General features: G+C 36.0%; 1 protein-coding gene across 2 annotated transcripts in view; it reads left to right on the top strand.

Annotated features, from left to right (window-relative positions):
- MAN1A2 (mannosidase alpha class 1A member 2) overlaps positions 1–17698 on the top strand; it is a 178268-nt gene that overhangs the window by 54283 nt on the left and 106287 nt on the right. For both annotated transcript variants that reach the window (XM_058716066.1, XM_058716065.1), the window contains exons 4-5: positions 3146–3264; positions 9299–9379. In XM_058716066.1, the coding sequence (XP_058572049.1) occupies positions 3146–3264; positions 9299–9379 (200 nt within the window). The remainder of the gene's footprint in view (positions 1–3145; positions 3265–9298; positions 9380–17698) is intronic.

Raw genomic sequence — 17698 nt, 5'->3', positions numbered from 1 at the left:
CTCGGACTGCATGTACATTATACGTGGTTCATTAATTTTCAGTAAAGTTGCTTAGGTAAGTCCGTGACTAAACAGGATAGTCTTTCCAATAAATCATGCTGGATCAGCTACATATTCATATAGAAAAATAACAAACCTTGATTCTTCGTTGTACATAAAAATTAACTTGAAATGGATCATAGATCTAAGCATAAAAGCAAAAAGTATAAAACTTTCAGTAGAAAGCATTGGAGAAAATCTTTGTGACTTTGAGGTAAGAAAAGAGGTTTTAGAATACAAAAAGCATAAGCCACAAAAGGAGAAAAATGGATAAATTGGACTTCATAAAAATTTCTGCTCTCTGAAAGACATTAATAAAAAGGTAAGTAAGCCCCAAAACTTGGAGAATGTGTTTGTGACACACACACAAACACACGTGGATGTGTTCAGAATATATAAATAATTACATGCCAAAGAAAGTTTATGCATAGTCAGTAAGCACATCAGTTGTCAGAGAAATTAAAATTGAGACCACAACATAACATCCTATACATTCATATTAGAACGCGTAAAATTACAAAGACCAGCAATACCGAATACTGACAAGGAGGGTGGAACAGCTAGAACTCTCATCCATTGTTGCTGCATGTATAAAGTGGTAGCTCTGGAGAGCTCTTGCACACTGTCCTGTAGAGTTCAACGTCAATTACCATACAGCTTGGCAGTTTTACTCCCAAATATGTCCATGATGCTCACAAATGAGATCAGATAGTAGTTTTATTTTTCTTACTGAGATTTTTGCATCCGTGGTATGCAGAATCCATAAATTGAATTTAAACTCTCTTTTCCTTTGTCCTATGAAAGTTTATGTAGGAGTTGCTATCCTTAAAATTAGGGTAGAATCTATTCTATGGAACTTCCAGAGTGTGATACTTTTATAGTGGGTAGCTCTTTGAGAACCTCACAGTTTCCTCTGTTTCTTGGTCTGTTTTGCTTGTTTGGATTTTATGTTTATTTCATAAGTCAGAATCATATATAAAACATGTTTTTATACAGTATACATTACTATTTATATTAAACATATAATGCATATATTCTTAGAAAATCATCAGTTTCACTCATTTTTTTTCAAATTTATTGGTACAGTATAACTAAAGTGGCCTTTTTATACTTAATTTCCTCAGTATCTGTGTGTTGATGCAGTTTTTTTTTAATGTTTATTTTTGAGAGAGAGAGAGAGAGAGCGCGCACAAGTGGGGGAGGAGCAGAGAAAGGGAGATACAGGATCTGAAGCAGGTTCCAGGCTCTGAGCTGTCAGCACAGATCCCGACGTGGGGCTCGAACTCATGAATCGTGCGATCATGACCCGAGCCGAAGTCATCCTAGGTGCCCAATCCAGTTTTATTTTGTACTTTTGTATTCCCTGACTACTTTTTAGAATTTGTTTAGTGATAGAGTCATTGTATAGTTCTTTTAATAAAACTATCTTTTGAGTTTTGTATTTTTGACAGTTTTCTTTGTTTCTAATTTGTTAATTTTTGCCTTTTCTGATTCTTTTACTTTTGCTCAAGTTTATCATTCTTTTTCTTCCTTAGAATGTTGTGAATTCAATTATTTTCATTTGTTCTTATTAAATACCATAAAATTTTCAAGTTATGAGTTTTTCTAACAGCTTCATTAGTTGAATCCTATGTTCTCACAATAAAATTTATTAATGTTTTATATGTTTTACAATGTTGTGTTTCACTTCTTCTTTGACCCAAGGGTAGTTTTAGATTTTTAAAAACTTTTTCCAGTTGAAATCTTGAGTTGTCTAGGTAAATAATCCTAGGTAGTAATAGCCAGGAACTCCCAATTTTGCCTTTCTCTTCCTTGGTCTGTTTAGCCCATGGCACAAACCTCTTCTTGTGGAACTAACCAGAATTGGTACAGAACAGGTGGGTCTGGACTTTGTTTTCCAGAGTAGTCAGCACCTTAGAGGAATGTGCACTTCCAGGACTCCATAAATAACTAGAGAACTGAAGCATAACTCTCTATAAAAATTGAAATAACAAAAATAGGTACTCTTAAGGATTTAAAATAAGCATGATAAATATTTTGGATGAAATACTAATATAAAGAGATACATACTTAAGCAGAGAATTGGAGGTAAGGAGTTTGGGGGTATAAGCCATCATTTGGTACTTTATGTTGAAGAGTTGACAGGTCTTTCAGAAAGTTCCTGGAATGAACAGTAAAATAATTTTGCAACTTGTATCCTTTTATCTTTCTGGCAAGGATGACAGTAAACTCATGTTGATGAAGACAGTATAATAATGAAGCCGTTTTAATGTAGATAATAACGAGTGTGGATGATTTTCATTCTCAGAAGATAGAAGTAATTGAGGAGGACTCATCTGCTGTTACTTATTTTTTTTTTTTTTTACTGTGCTATTAGATTTGTTTTAGATTGTATTCAGGATTTTTGGAGTTTTATTTGTTACTAAGAGTGACCTATTTTCTTGTCATATGTTTACAGTGTCTAGTTTTGATATCAGCTAGTTTTGTTGAATTTGTTCCTCCCTGAATTGTTTTCCTTTGACATCAGGTTTCTCTCTCTCTTGAAGATAGGTAGATCTTACTATTTTAATTTTTTCTACTTACATTTTGTTTAATACCTTCTTTTTCAATATGATTAACCTGCTTTTTCATTGTTAAGGATTGTTATAGTTTCTGTTTTACTGTGGTCTTTTAGTCTTATTGTGCTTTTATTAATATTTCTAAGTATTTTTTTTGCTCCTTCTGTGAATTTGTACCAGAAGAATGTGGTTCTTATGACTTAGCTTATCATCTTGAAGCATCCTCCCCATTTCCTGAGTTAATCCTTTTTTTAAAAAAAACTTATCTCTGTTAAGTAGATAGAGATCTCATACTGTGACCAGGAAGAAAATGAAGGAGAACTATAATTTTAGTTTCCTTTACCTTCCTATTAGTTGTCAACATGCCATCTTTAGGAATAGCTATTAAACAGTGTATATTATTTATTCTTAAGGAAAAGTGAACCATGTTGGGTATTCTTTTTGGTCCTTATATTTCTACTTTGATTTTTACATATTAAAAAATTAAAACAGACCTTGTATGAAGGGCGTGTTTTTAATGACAGTTTTCCCCCCCACCCCAAATATAGGAAGTTCACAAATGGGTGCTACCATAGTAGATGCTTTGGATACCCTTTATATCATGGGACTTCATGATGAATTCCGAGATGGGCAAAAATGGATTGAACACAACCTTGATTTCAGTGTGGTGAGTATACAGTTGATGACTTCTTTGATCAACTCTGCAAAGACCGTGTCTAATAAACATAGTAGTTTTGAGCATTTTACTAGCAGTTTAAGGAAATCATAAATTCCCTGTCCTCCTTTGGGATTAGAGTGGTTATTTAACTTTTACATAAAATACATGCCCTTTCTCATCTTCCTTTCACTTTTCTTGATGTTATCATTTGAGGCAGGGTGTTCAGTGTGTTAAGCAGTAGTTACAAAAAAAAACCCACATTGAACTAGAAATACCAGGAATGCATAAACTCCTTTATAAACAATTAAGCATTTTGTTATTTTTAAAAGATTCAATAATTCAGTGTAGGTTTAATGAGCCTTCATAACTAAGCCTATGCCCATGCTTCCAGCATTTGGCATAGTTGATAAGTGATGCGGCTGAAGTTTGAAGACCAGCACGGCTACATCCTAGCTGTGTGACTTGGGAACATTCCTTATTCTTTCTGAATGTGTCATAAAATTGCTATCGCAATGCAGTATTGTAAGGATTATTTGAGATAATCAGATACACGTTAAGTACTCAGTAAATGGTAGCAATTGTTTTCATTATTACCAGTATTCACCCACAAGGTGTATGGGCTGTTTTGTTTTACTCATTATCACCTTTCATGACATTTGTGATTGTTCTTCTTTTTGACTATAGTCAGAAGTCACTCTTTTACTGTGTTGTTTTTGTTTTGTTTTTTCCTTTGGCAGACCCAATTTGTCATTCAAATTGTGATTTAAATCCATAATTATTTCTTCTCTCATGCTTTCCTGATGCTAACCACGCAAATCTGGATTACTTTCTTTTATATGATTCTAGCATTTTGGACATATATCAGTTACCACTTGGGTTTAAGTTCGTGAGTGGCGGAAAATCTAATATAAAAGAGCTTAAATATAGATATGTGTTTTTCTTTCATGAAAATTAGGCACAGAAACCAGCAGCTTAGGGGTGGCTTGGATAGATCCTTGATCCTCAGGGATCTAGGATCCTTTGTCTTGTTGCTTTCTCAGAGTGTAGCTTCAACCTCATGGTACAAGACGGCTTCTTGATAAGGTGGATAACCTTCCAATTGTAGAAAAGAGGAAGGATCCGTGACTCTCCTGTGAGAACACCTTCCAGGAGTGGGTTACCCTGATTTTGCTTGTATGCTGTTGAGTAGATCTGACACATACAGCCCAACCTTGATGCAAAAGGAGGCTGAAAAATTTAGTCTTTTTTTTTTTTTTTCCTCTCTCTCTGTTTGGCCATGTAGTCCTTATAGGATGTGCTTCTTGTTTAAGAAATCCCTACTCCAAGGTCATGAGGATAAATTCTTGTGTTTCATTCTAAATTTTTTAAAGTTGGGCTTTTGCATTTAGGTCTTTAATCCACATATAATTTGATTTTGTATGTAGGGTGAGCTGGACAGGCAGCAGTTTATTCTAGCACCATTCGTTTCCCTGCTGTTTATACATGGCCACACAGGTCACAGGGGCCTATTCTTTTCTTTTGGCTTTTTTCTTTATGCTTATGACATCAATACTTAACTGTCTTAACTATGATATTTTTATAGGAAGCTTGATATCTGATCTTGTTCTACCAGGAAATTATCTTAGCAGTTCTCTGCTCTTTGTTCCTGTAAGCTCTGGGGTGCTGTTGACATTTTGATGAGTCTTGCATTCAATTTACAGATTAATTTGGAGAGAATTGGCATCTGTACGGTCTCAAATACTCCCGTCCCCTAACATGGCAGCTTTGTAAGGCCTAATAATATGCTGGTATATCATTGTATCAGTTGGCTCAGTCAGGAGCCAGAACTGTGCCATTTATTTTAATTAGAGGATTTAATGTTTACAGTTGTTAACCAAGTAATGGGAAACTGAAAAGGCAAAGAGAACATTGTGGTATCACAAGAGATAGTAGCTATAGTAAACACCTACCTCCCTGGGACTCTGAGAACAGTGGGAAGAAGTTGGGACTATTAAACTTGAGTAATTTGGAACTCTGTTTCTGGTACTTTAGGAGCTCTTAAGAGGGCTTTCTTTTAGAGCTGGGACTCAGACCTCTAAGGCGATGGTACCTAGCTAGTGCTTGGTATTTCTAAGGGCGACAGGGAGGCTGATTTAAAGAAAGTGTGTGTGGCAGGGAAACTGTAACCTGGAACCAACAGCCACTGCCAGGGTGAAGAACCATGACTCATTTGACACTGTCCAAAACCGGAGGTAAATTGGAAGGAATAAGTCCTTTCTCCTTCTTCCAGCTGTACGTTATCTTTGTAAAACTTCTTGTTGGCATGGCCCATAATGGAGCCAGCTGGCTAACGAGACATATGTTCACAGAGTTCCAATTCCAGGATACCAAAGTAGAGTATAGAAGGATAAATTTGAACCTGAGGAGAAAGAGCTTAATAGCGCTGTCATTTGCCATCCCCATACTTTTAACCTTTCTGTGTCCTGTGTTTTAGCTGTGTATTTTGCATGTAGTATGTATTTGAATTTTGTTATTTTTATCCAGTCTTGGAGTCTTTTAACTGTCAAGTTTGGAATATTTACATTTATTGTGATAACGTGTATTTGGAGTTGGGTCTTCATCTGTGTTTTTCAACCTGTGTTATTATTGTACTTTTCATTGTTTTTATTTTCTGTTTTCCTTCTTTTGGATTAAATTACTTCTTGGCTCTTTTTCCCTCTACTACTTTGACATTTTACTTATCATTTCCACTCATTTTGGAGTTATCCTTAAAATTTCATGTGCATACTTCTCACAGTTTAAAATGAACCGGTTTCTTCATCCTCCTTCTGAAGACCATAAGGATCTTAGAATGCTTTAATTTAGCTCATCTCCCTCTTGTCTTATGTGTAATCATTGTCTAGCTGGTTCCAACTCGGATTCGAAACTTCCAAATTAAGGAATGAATGGATGGATGACTGACAAATGAAGGAGTAAATAAATAATTCATTCATTAAATGCCTCCTCTGTGACAGGTGCTCTTCTGGCTTATGTGAATGTAGTAATGAGCAAAACTTCTTCTTGAGTTTGTACTCTAGTTTTGGGAGGAAACCAGTAAATAAATATTCAAGTCCTGTTTAATATATCAGGTGGTGATAAGTGCTGTGGAGAACAATAAAGGGGAGCAAGTAGGATTGGAGTAAGTGGTGGTGTGGGGTTGCTATTTACATGGGATAGCTAGTGAGAGGGACTCTTTGGTGACATTTCTGAGAAGAGACCCAATTGAAGCCATTTGGATATAAGGCTCTCTCATAATAGATACTATAGTTGAGTGTAGAATATAGTTGTGTGTAGGTTGATTATTTTCTCTTAACCTTTGAAGGGTACAATTCCATTGTCTTCCTGTTTCTGTCATACTATTGAAAAGTATGCTGTCAATCTAACATTTCACAAATAATCTGTCTTTTTCCCCTTGTTTTCATTTTTTCTATTTTTCTGCATTCTATAATTGCATTACCATGTGTCCATGTGTGGATTATTCTTTAAAGGACTCATAATGTTCCATCAGTCTGAAGACTTATGTTTTTATCATTTCTGGAAGATTTGCAATCGTTACTCCTTTGAATACTGCCTGTCTTCCATTCTCTCCCTTCTCTCCCTCTGGAACTTCTCTTCTGTGTCTCTTGTGAAGGAAGGTCTGAATTTTACCTTCCTTCTTTAGAAGGAAGGTCTAAATATAGAATTATATGTAATTAGATGTTGATAAGTGTTAATTGGGGAAATAATGGAGGCTAAGAGATATTAGTGATGAAGGTGTACTTTATATTTTATATATAAATATATATAATTTATATTATATATTTATATATTTATAATATATTTATTATATTTATATATAATATTATATATAAATATATATATTTATGTGTATATTTTAAATATATAATATAAATTATATTTTATAATTATAATTACATATTATAATTTATATTATATTTTATATTGTGTGGTTAGAAAAACTTCCTGTTTGGAGACCTGTAAGTAAAGCATAAAGACTGAGTTTGGTAATTCTTGAACAGCCAGTAGAACCATTTGGTAATAAAAGTCAAGAGATGTTGAAAGGAGATGATGTCAGACAGGTAGTGGGGAATCTGATTATGTTGGGTCTTACCAGTTATTTTACTCTGAGTGTAACCAGAAGTTATTGTAAGAGTTTGTACACAACAGTAACCTGACCTGACTTAAAATGTAAGAGGTTCACTCTGCCTGCAGGGTGCTGAATAAATAGATTATAAGGAGGAAGGTAAGGCTGAAATCAGGGAAACTGTTTAAGAAGGTTATTGTTTTGGTGAGTTATAGAGGCCTGCCCTCCCTCCCTCTTTTGCTTCTTCTCTGTATTTAGTGACTGTCGCTCTGTGCCCTGCAGTATGCTGTGTATTGGGAATATATGAAGTAATGTAAAGCATTTTGCTTTTGTGGATGGGGTGGGAGGAGATACATATTACTAAAAATTCCATTGTGAAAATTCTATTTTGGAGATTTATACTTGTGTTAGCAAATTATGTGTTCTGCCTATAAATGTTGGAAAGGCCTTAGGGGATAATATATATTTTCTTTTAATGTTTATTAAAAATTAGTTATGAACGTTATCTTTATTATTTATTTAGGGAGAGAGAGAGAGAGAGAGCGCGCACATGCATACACACAAGCAGTGGAGGAGCAGAGAGAGAGGGAGAGAGAAAATCCCAAGCAGGCTCCGCCCTGTCAGTGCAGAGCCCAACCCTGGGCTTGAACCCACGAACTGTGAGATCATGACCTGAGCCAAAATTAGAAGGCAGACAGTTGACTGAGCCACTCAGGCACCCCATGAACGTTACCTTTATATTAGTCAGTTGTGTGTATTGTGTGACTTCTTTGCTCACGTTCTCTGCCACTTCTACTTTTCTTTCCATGTAATTAGAATTTTTCTTATCTATGTCTGTATCTAAATACAAACATGTAGACTTTATATGGTAAGGTTATTAATACTGCTATATTTGTGCCAAATTTCCTTCTGTTTTTTGTTTGCCTTTGAATTTTGTTCATAATTTTTTCTTCTAGGTAATTGTCATTCTGGGGAAATTCAGGTCTTTGTGTTGGTATCAATACAGTTGGTTTTATGCTTACAAAGTACCTGCTTTGTCAAGGAAATTCATGTTGTCACATTTTCTTCTACTGTTTTATTGTAATTTTTTCTACATTTATTTCTAAATTATTTGGATATCGTTTGGAGAGAGAGAGAGATGTATCTGAAATGAGTATCCAAATTTCTAACCTAGGAGCCAGTTTTTCAACATTATTAATTGAATAATCCATCATCCTATCATTTTTTGGTGCCTCTGTTAACATTTATTAAATTTTTATACATACTAGGAAAAAATACTTAAAATTCATGAGAAATATAAGTAAAAATGGGCAGTATGCTGTAATGGAGGGAAAGGGATCAGTAGACAGACCGCTATTCCAGAATTCAAGAAGTGGAGGCTCTCTTGAGGAGAGACTAGTCAAGAGCATCAAATATCTTTTTTTTTTTATTTTTATTTTTATTTTATTTTTTTTATTTTTTTCAACGTTTTTTATTTATTTTTGGGACAGAGAGAGACAGAGCATGAACGGGGGAGGGGCAGAGAGAGAGGGAGACACAGAATCGGAAACAGGCTCCAGGCTCCGAGCCATCAGCCCAGAGCCTGACGCGGGGCTCGAACTCACGGACCGCGAGATCGTGACCTGGCTGAAGTCGGACGCTTAACCGACTGCGCCACCCAGGCGCCCCAAGAGCATCAAATATCTTGATAATTTCACAGTGCTATGTAAGGTACACACAAATGGTTTCGGCCAATAGGAAGCCATGGTGACAATAATAGGGGAGTTTCAGTAACATTAATAAACGGGAGGTGAGATTGCAGTTGTGTGAGAAATGAAGATGTGGAAAGCGGAAAAAACCATCCTCCACAGGGCGTTTGTGAGAAACTTATGAAGAATTGAAAATATTTGGAAACTATAAAGCTTTAATATGTATGTGAATATTTTCAATATGTTTTCACAGAATTCAGAGGTGTCTGTGTTTGAAGTCAACATTCGATTTATTGGAGGCCTGCTTGCAGCGTATTACCTTTCAGGAGAAGAGGTGAGCCACTCAAGTAATACATTGTTTGGAGGAAGGGCTCTGAATGGACTTTAATAAAATAATGAAAGATTCCCCTAACAGCATATTGTTTTGCTTAATTAACTAATATTGAACACATGTAAAGGTTTGCTGAGAGAGCTGGCTGCTTCAGGTAGAACTGGCCTTGGGAAGAATGATTTTGCCGTTTTGAGAATCTCAGTAAAACAAGTAAAATCACAGGTCCTATCTCTGTATATACCCCTTCTCCTTTGCAGGAGCAATCCTTCTCCAGGATTTTGCCACTGCAATTAATCACACGGTCGAAACAAGGAGCAGGGGGGCAGTTAATAAGATCAGAATTAAGGAATGAATCAGGTTGCATGAATATGGATCCTCCTAAGACCAAAAATTAATTATTAAAACTGCCCGATTGGAAATTGAATGCAAGTTTTTGCTGTAAATTTAAAAAAACAACACAGGAACAACTCTGAATTCTCCTTTCCAGAAGTCTTGGTATATGTAATACACATAGACTTGTGACCTGCTGTGATGGGAAAGTGGGTGTGGGAAATTCCTTTTTGCTACTACTCGGGTGTGGGTTAAAGGATGGGGTTTGGAGAGTAGGTGAAAGAGAACCTAAAGGAAGAGCTTATAAGTCATTTCTGCTTCATTTCCTGAGAAACTTACATATTTAATTGGTTTGTTGATCTAAATGATGGTAAGAGCTCTCTGTAAATTTAAGAAAATTCATCTTTTGTTGTATATGTTGTTAAAGATGGATTTCTTTGTTGTTGGTGTTTAAGAAATATTTGCCTAATCAAGGTCAGGAAGATTTTCTCATGTTTTCTTCTAATAGTATTACGGTTTTACTGTTAACTTTTAAATCTGTAATTCATTTTGAGTTGATTTCTATACATGCTGTGAGGTATAGGTTGAGTTTTCTTTTTTTCCTTCTGGATATCCAAAAATTCTAGCAACATTTGTTGAAAAGACTCTCCTTTATTTAATTGACTTTGTTCTCCTCTTGAAATCCATTAACCATATATGTGTGAGCCGACTTCTAGACTGTGTGCTGTTGCTTTGCATGTGTTTGTCCTTTTGCTACACTGTGTGAACTACACTGTGTTCGTTATAATGGAAGTCTTGAAATCGGGTTGTGTGAGTCTTCCAACTTTGTTCCTTTTCAGAATTGCTGTGGCTATTCCAGGTACTTTATTTTCTATATAAACTTCAGAATCAGTTGCTGATTTCTACAGAATATTCTACTGGGATTTTGATGGAGGTTACTTTGAATCTATACATGAATTTAGGGAAAATTGATATCTTAACAAATATGGAATCTTCCAAGCCACGAACATGATGTATCCTCCTTTCATTTTCTTCCTTGGTGTTTCTAGTTTTTAGCATGTAGATATTTTACATATTTTGATAGATTTATACATATTTTATGCTTTTTGGTTCTAAGTGGTACTATATTTTTTATTTCAATTTCCAGTTGTTTATTGCCGGTGGATATAAATACAATTATTTGAAAGTAAGTTTTAATAAAGATTGAAATTTTCAGCTGATGTAGGACATTTTGTTTATCACTAGATAACTTCCTGATGCTTATCATTTTTAAAAATACTGTAAAATATACATAACAAGTTTCCATTTACCATTTTTTTTATAAATTTTTTTTTTAACGTTTATTTATTTTTGAGACAGAGAGAGAGACAGAGCATGAATGGGGGAGGGGCAGAGAGAGAGGGAGACACAGAATCGGAAGCAGGCTCCAGGCTCTGAGCCATCAGCCCAGAGCCCGACGTGGGGCTCGAACTCACGGACCGCGAGATCGTGACCTGAGCTGAAGTCGGACGCTTAACCGACTGAGCCACCCAGGCGCCCCCTCCATTTACCATTTTTAAGTATATGATTCCGTGGCATTAAGAACAACATTCATGTTGTGCAGTATGCAGTTGATTTTTATATTGACCTTTGTACCCCGAGATTTTCTTAAATTCACTAATTCTAGTTACTTTTAAATAGATTTTAATAGATTGGGATTTTTTTTTGTAAACGATCATGTCATCAGTGAATAGTTTTATTTCTCTGTATAGGGAACAATTTCTTTTGTGTAGTTCTTTTCTTTCTTTGTCTTGCTTTACATCCTTATCAATTTCCTGATCTTACAGGAAGAACATTTAGTCTTTCACCATTAAGCATAAATGTTAGTCAAAGGTTTTTTGTAGATACCCTTTATCACCTTGAAGAAGATCTTTTCCATTCCTAGTTTGCTAAGACTGTGTGTGTGTGTGTGTGTGTGTGTGTGTGTGTGTGTGTGTGTGAATGGATGTTGAACGTTGTCAAATGTTTTTGTGGTATTTAATAAGATGATTATACACATATGATTTTTCTTTTATCTGTTGATATTGGTTGATTTTTGAATGTCAAACCAAGCTTGCACTTTTGGGAAGAAACCCCAAAATGGTCATGGTGTATTATCTTTTTATATACTGCCAGAATTAATTTGAAACATTGTTGAGAATTTTTTCCACTTATATTCATGTGGGATATTTATCTATATGTAGTTTTAATGTCTTCGTGTGTGTGTGTGTGTGTGTGTGTGTGTGTGTGTGTGTGTGTGTTTATATGAGTAATGCTGACTTCCTAATATGAGTTGGGAAGTGTTTCCTCTTTTCTTCTTCTTCTTCTGGAGAAGTTAGTGTATAGTTGACATTATTTCTTCTTTACTTGTTTGGGAAAATAAATACCCTTCTGAAGCCATGTGGTTGGAGTTTTTTGTTTTTGTTTTTTCACTTAAGTTTTAAAACTATTCTATTTCTTTGGTAGATATAGTACTGTTCAGGTTATTTCTTCTTGAGTAGTTTTTGTAGTTTGTGTATTTCAGGGAATTTGCCTGTTTCCTCTCAGTTGTGTAGATAGTAGACATAAAGTTGTTTGTAATATTCCCTTATTATCCTTTTCCTATCTGTGGGATCGCTAGTAGTGTCTCCTGTTTCACCTCTTTTTGTCAGTCTAGATAGGTGTATTAATATTATTGATCTTTTCAAAGAACTTGGTTTTACTGATTTTTCTCTATTTCATGCAATTTTATACCTGCTTTCATTCTTGTTTACTTCCTTCTGCTTGCTTTGAGGTTTATTTGCTCCCTTTTTTTCTTCCAGTTTTTTAGATTTGGAGCTTAGATCATTAATATGACACCTTTCTTTCTTTTTTTAAAAAAATATAAGGGGCGCCTGGGTGGCTAAGTCGGTTAAGCATCCAACTTCGGCTAAGGTTATGATCTCACAGTTTGTGAGTTTGAGCCCTATGTCAGGCTCTGTGCTGACAGCTCAGAGTCTGGAACTGCTTCAGATTGTGGGTCTCCCTCTCTCTCTCTGCCCCTCCCCTGCTCACGCTCTGTCTCTCTCAAAAAAAAAAATAAAATAAAATAAAATAAATAAATATATAAATATATAACAGCAATGCCATAAATTCACTTCTCAGCCCTTCTTTAGCTGCATCCTCTGAATTTTGATATATTTTCATTTTCCTTTAATTCAAAATATTTTCTGATTTTCCTTCTCTTTGATTCTGGAGTTATTTAGAAGTATATTTAAAAATTTTCAAATATTTCAGGGTTTCCATATATCTTTCAATCATTTCTAGTTCAATTATTTTGTTTGTTGTTTTGTTTGTTTATTTTAAGTAAGCTTCACTCCTAGTGCAATGCCCAACACAGGGCTTGAACTCAGGACCCTGAGATCAAGACCTGAGCTGAGAGCAAGAGTTGGAAGCTTAACTTCTAGTTTAATTTTTTTTATGTTTTTTTTTTTCAATATATGAAGTTTATTGTCAAATTGGTTTCCATACAACACCCAGTGCTCATCCCAAAAGGTGCCCTCCTCAATACCCATCACCCACCCTCCCTCCCTCCCACCGCCCCCCCCCCCCCCCCCCCCCCCATCAACCCTCAGTTTGTTCTCAGTTTTTAAGAGTCTCTTATGCTTTGGCTCTCTCCCTCTCTAACCTCTTTTTTTTTTTTTTTTCCTTCCCCTCCCTCATGGGTTTCTGTTACGTTTCTCAGGATCCAAATAAGAGTGAAACCATATGGTATCTGTCTTTCTCTGTATGGCTTATTTCACTTAGCATAACACTCTCCAGTTCCATCCACGTTGCTACCAAAGGCCATATTTCATTCTTTCTCTTTGCCACGTAGTACTCCATTGTGTATATAAATGACAATTTTTTTATCCATTCATCAGTTGATGGACATTTAGGCTCTTTCCATAATTTGGCTATTGTTGAGAGTGCTGCTATAAACATTGGGGTACAAGTGCCCCTATGCATCAGTACTCCTGTATCCCTTGGGTAAATTCCTAGCAGTGCTACTGCTGGGTCATAGGGTAGGTCTATTTTTAATTTTCTGAGGAACCTCCCCACTGTTTTCCAGAGTGGCTGCACCAATTTGCATTCCCACCGACAGTGCAAGAGGGTTCCTGTTTCTCTAGTTAATTTTTGTAGGCAGGTAATATGGGTCAGAATATGGCCTGCTTGAAAAAGAATGTATACTTGAAAAGAATGTGTATTCTGTTGTGGTTCTAGTAAAAAAAAAAAATCAATGAAGTCAAGGCAGTTCATAGTGTTGCTCAGATCTTCTGTAATTTTACTAATTTTGTGTCTACTTGGTCTGTCAAATACTAGGTGAGGAGTCTTGAAACCTCCAAATATAATTATGGGTTTGCCTGTTTCTCCTTTCAGTCCTACCAGTTTTTACTTTATGTATTTTGGAGGCTTATTCTTAGGTATACACCTATTTTATGATTGTTCTGTCTTTTTGGTTGATCCTTTTATGTAAAATTTTTTCTTTTTATCCTTGGTCACATTCTCTGTTCTTAAGTCTAGTTCCTTTGATACTGATACAATCACTCTGGCTTTATTTTATGTAATGTGTGCATCGTACATCTTTTACCCTATATGTTTTTATATTTAAAGTTGGTTTTCCTGTAGAAAGCTTTGACAGGTTTTAATTTGTCTGTTTAGACCATGTAGATTCAATATAATTACAGATACAGTTGCATTAAAATCTGTAACACTGTTAGTTGTGTCCCATTTGACCCATCTGTTCCTCATTCCTCTTTTGTTTTTTTCTGCCTAATAAAAAAAAAAAAATGCCTGTTAATCTTTCAGTCATTTTTGTTGGTCTTCATTTCTCTGTAGGTTCAGCTTTCTGTCTGGTATATATTCCTTTTGTGTGAAGGGCTTCGTTTAACTTTTTGTACAGTGCCCGTCTCCTGGTTGTGCAGTCTCTCGGTTTCTGTAGGTTGGGAAGTCTATTTCTTCAGTTTTGAAAGACATTTTCTTTGTGTTACAGAATTTGGATTGACTATTTTTCCTTTCAACACTTTAAAGATGTCACTGCATTAGCTTTTAGAGTTTGCACAGTTTGTGATGAGAAGTCTGCTTTAATTCTTTCTTCCTCTATATGTAATGTGTCTTTTCCCCCGCTTTGGCTGCCTTTAAGATAATCTGTTCATATTTTATTGTGTATGAAGAATCTGAGTGATTTTACTTTTCTTTTTTTGGAGGGGCGAGTAGGACTTATTTATCTTGCTTGAGGTTCTCTGAGCTTCTTAGATGTATGGTCTGATATCTTATTCATTATCTTTTAAAATGTTTTTCTGCCTCTTCTGAAGTTCCAATTATACATTCATCAGACTCTTTGAGATTGTCTCATAGCTCTTGAAATAGGTATTCTTTTTTACCCCACCCACTGCTTTTTTATTCCTTGTGTTCCAGTTTGGGTAATTTTTATAGACCTATCTTCAAGTACACTGATTTTTTCCTTTTTTTCTCAGCTCCATTGAATCTACTTTTGAGCCTACTGAAGGCTTTCTGCGTCTCTGTTACTTTGATTTAAAAAAATATATATATTTCTAGAGGGTCGCCTGGGTGGCTCAGTCGGTTAAGCGTCTGACTTCGGCTCAGGTCATGATCTAATGGTTTGTGGGTTCAAGCCCCTTGTCGGGCGCTGTGCACATAGCCTGCTTCAGATTCTGTCTCCATCTCTCTCTACCCCTCCTTCACTCACGCTGTCTCTCTCAAATATAAATAAACATTAAAAAAATTATTTCTGGTGTTTCATTTGACTTAATAATTTCTGTTTCTCTGCCACAGGTCCTCCTTGTCTTCATGCTTGCTACCTTATCCCCTAACTAGGTCTTTGAACGTGGTAATCATAGTCACTTTAAATTCTCAGATTGTTTTAACCTCACCAAGCTTGGTTTGTCACTTGCTTTGTCTCTATAAAGTGGATTATTTTTTCTTGCCTTCGTAAGGTGTTTCATAATTTTTGATTGAATGCCAAACATCATGTGTGGGACAGTAGAGACTGAGGTTAATGGTATTCATGCCTGGAGCAGTGTGCCTGGCTGTTAGTGTCGGGAGTTCAGTCAGTTTAGACTGGGATGGAACCAGATTCTGATTTTTTGTTGCTAAGATGAGCCACAGTGCACCGCTAGCTTCAGATTCCTCTAACATTACCCTGTATTTAGGGTGGGCCCAGTCGGCAAGTTTTGTTAATGTTCTGGCTCTGTCCTCAGCTTTAGGCATTTCCTGTAGGCCTGCGCCTCAGAAGGGGTCTCTCTCAGCCCTGCCCTGCCTCCCCCAGGCGTGGGCTGCTGTTACTCTGCTTACTAACGTTTATGTCCATACTCTTTTCTGTTTTGATCTCCAAATATTGGCAGCCACGAATTCACACTAATAGCTCTAATTTCAGCGCAACACCATAAGGTTTATTCTGGCTTTCTGCCTTTTCATCTTTCACACTCTTTTCTGATAGTGTGAAACCTGCCTACTATTTATTATTCCTCATATATTAACCCTCTTGCCTTGTCCTGCTGTATGAAATCACTTTGCTGCCCTCAGCAGGCTGCCTGCCACCTTGTTCAGTGCATCTTCCTCACACGGACCCTCTAGGATTTTATTCCCCTTTGCTTGGCTGGCTTCCCTTTCCTCACGTTGGTCTGAGCCCCTCTCCGGGACAGTGCTGTGTGCACCCTACGCATACCTTTTGGGCACAGACCCCTAGCTTCAGGAGCTTCTGGATTGAAATATTAAATAATGAAAGGAGGAAGAAAATGGAACTGTTTTGATGCCTTCAGTTTCAGATTTGTTTCCAAATTAGACATTATAAGATGTCTTTGAGAAAGGAGAGCATTTTTTTTCCATATTTCCATGCTTACCTGAGCATGTACTAAGTTTTTGGGGTGTAGCTGACAAACTTGATTCATTTTAGTACAAAAGGCACATGATTCAAAATTAATTATGAGCAGCTTATGAAAGAGAAGTGCCAGCCTTGGCCGTTTCACATTAGGTTCCTAGTCTGAAAGTTGAAGCAAGATGTTGAGAGTTTGGTTGTTACTGTCATAGGAAAACAGTAGTAACATGCTGAAAAAGTGTATGATGTTACCAGTATTTTCATATTTGCTGTTTTTATGCATCAGACTTCCAGAATAAACATTTCAAAGTGGAGAGAAGCACATAGCTTTGGAGATCAGAGGCTCGAGTCCCTACTCTGCCTCCTTTTCATGCTATTTGGCAAGCTGTTTACCTCTGTAACCTAATTGTTTTCATCTATGAAAACGTGAGAGCGTTCACCTGAGAGTTGTTGTGAGGATTCAGTTGTGTGACCGTGCCTAACATAGTGCCTGACTCAGTAGATCCTGCTTTACTTTTCTTCCTCCTTTGACTTTCTCTCAAGTGGTAACTGGTCTGTGTTGCTAAGGGGTGATGGATCCTTTTACTTATTTGAGGTAGACGTCATAAATCGATTTCTTAGGATATAGTCTACTCAGGTACATATAAAGAGAACATGTTTTACTTTTCTGACTTTTTCATACAGTGGAATTTTACTGACCTTTTTATACTTCTCTTCTTGATCATTTTACGTCGAAAACTATGATTCATAACTATTCTGGAAAAGCAATAGTAAATTTCAGATCTGCTAAAAATGAATTAAACATTGAAAAATAATTCGAATATGACATTACTGTAATACTGGATGTACAAGAAATTCCTACATCTTACATAAGCCAGAAAATTAATTTATAACTTGGCAAAGTGCATCTCTTATGTTAAGGTAGTCTGTAACTAGAATAAAGAACATTGACATGTGTTCTGTTTTCTGGTACAGGGAACCAAATAAGGGTTACATGTCATCTGACAAAGTGTTCCTCTCTCCTGTTGATTTATTAATATAATAAATGTGAAACTTTATCATTTTATTTCTCAGAGCAATGCTATTTATATTAAGTATTCACAAGTTAAAAAAAATCTTGATGATTTATTATGTTTACT

This window comes from Neofelis nebulosa, chromosome 2 (genome assembly GCF_028018385.1).
Source record: "Neofelis nebulosa isolate mNeoNeb1 chromosome 2, mNeoNeb1.pri, whole genome shotgun sequence".
Taxonomy (NCBI): Eukaryota; Metazoa; Chordata; class Mammalia; order Carnivora; family Felidae; genus Neofelis; species Neofelis nebulosa.
Note: the sequence above shows the minus strand (reverse complement) of the source record. Positions and strands in the feature narration are given on the sequence as shown.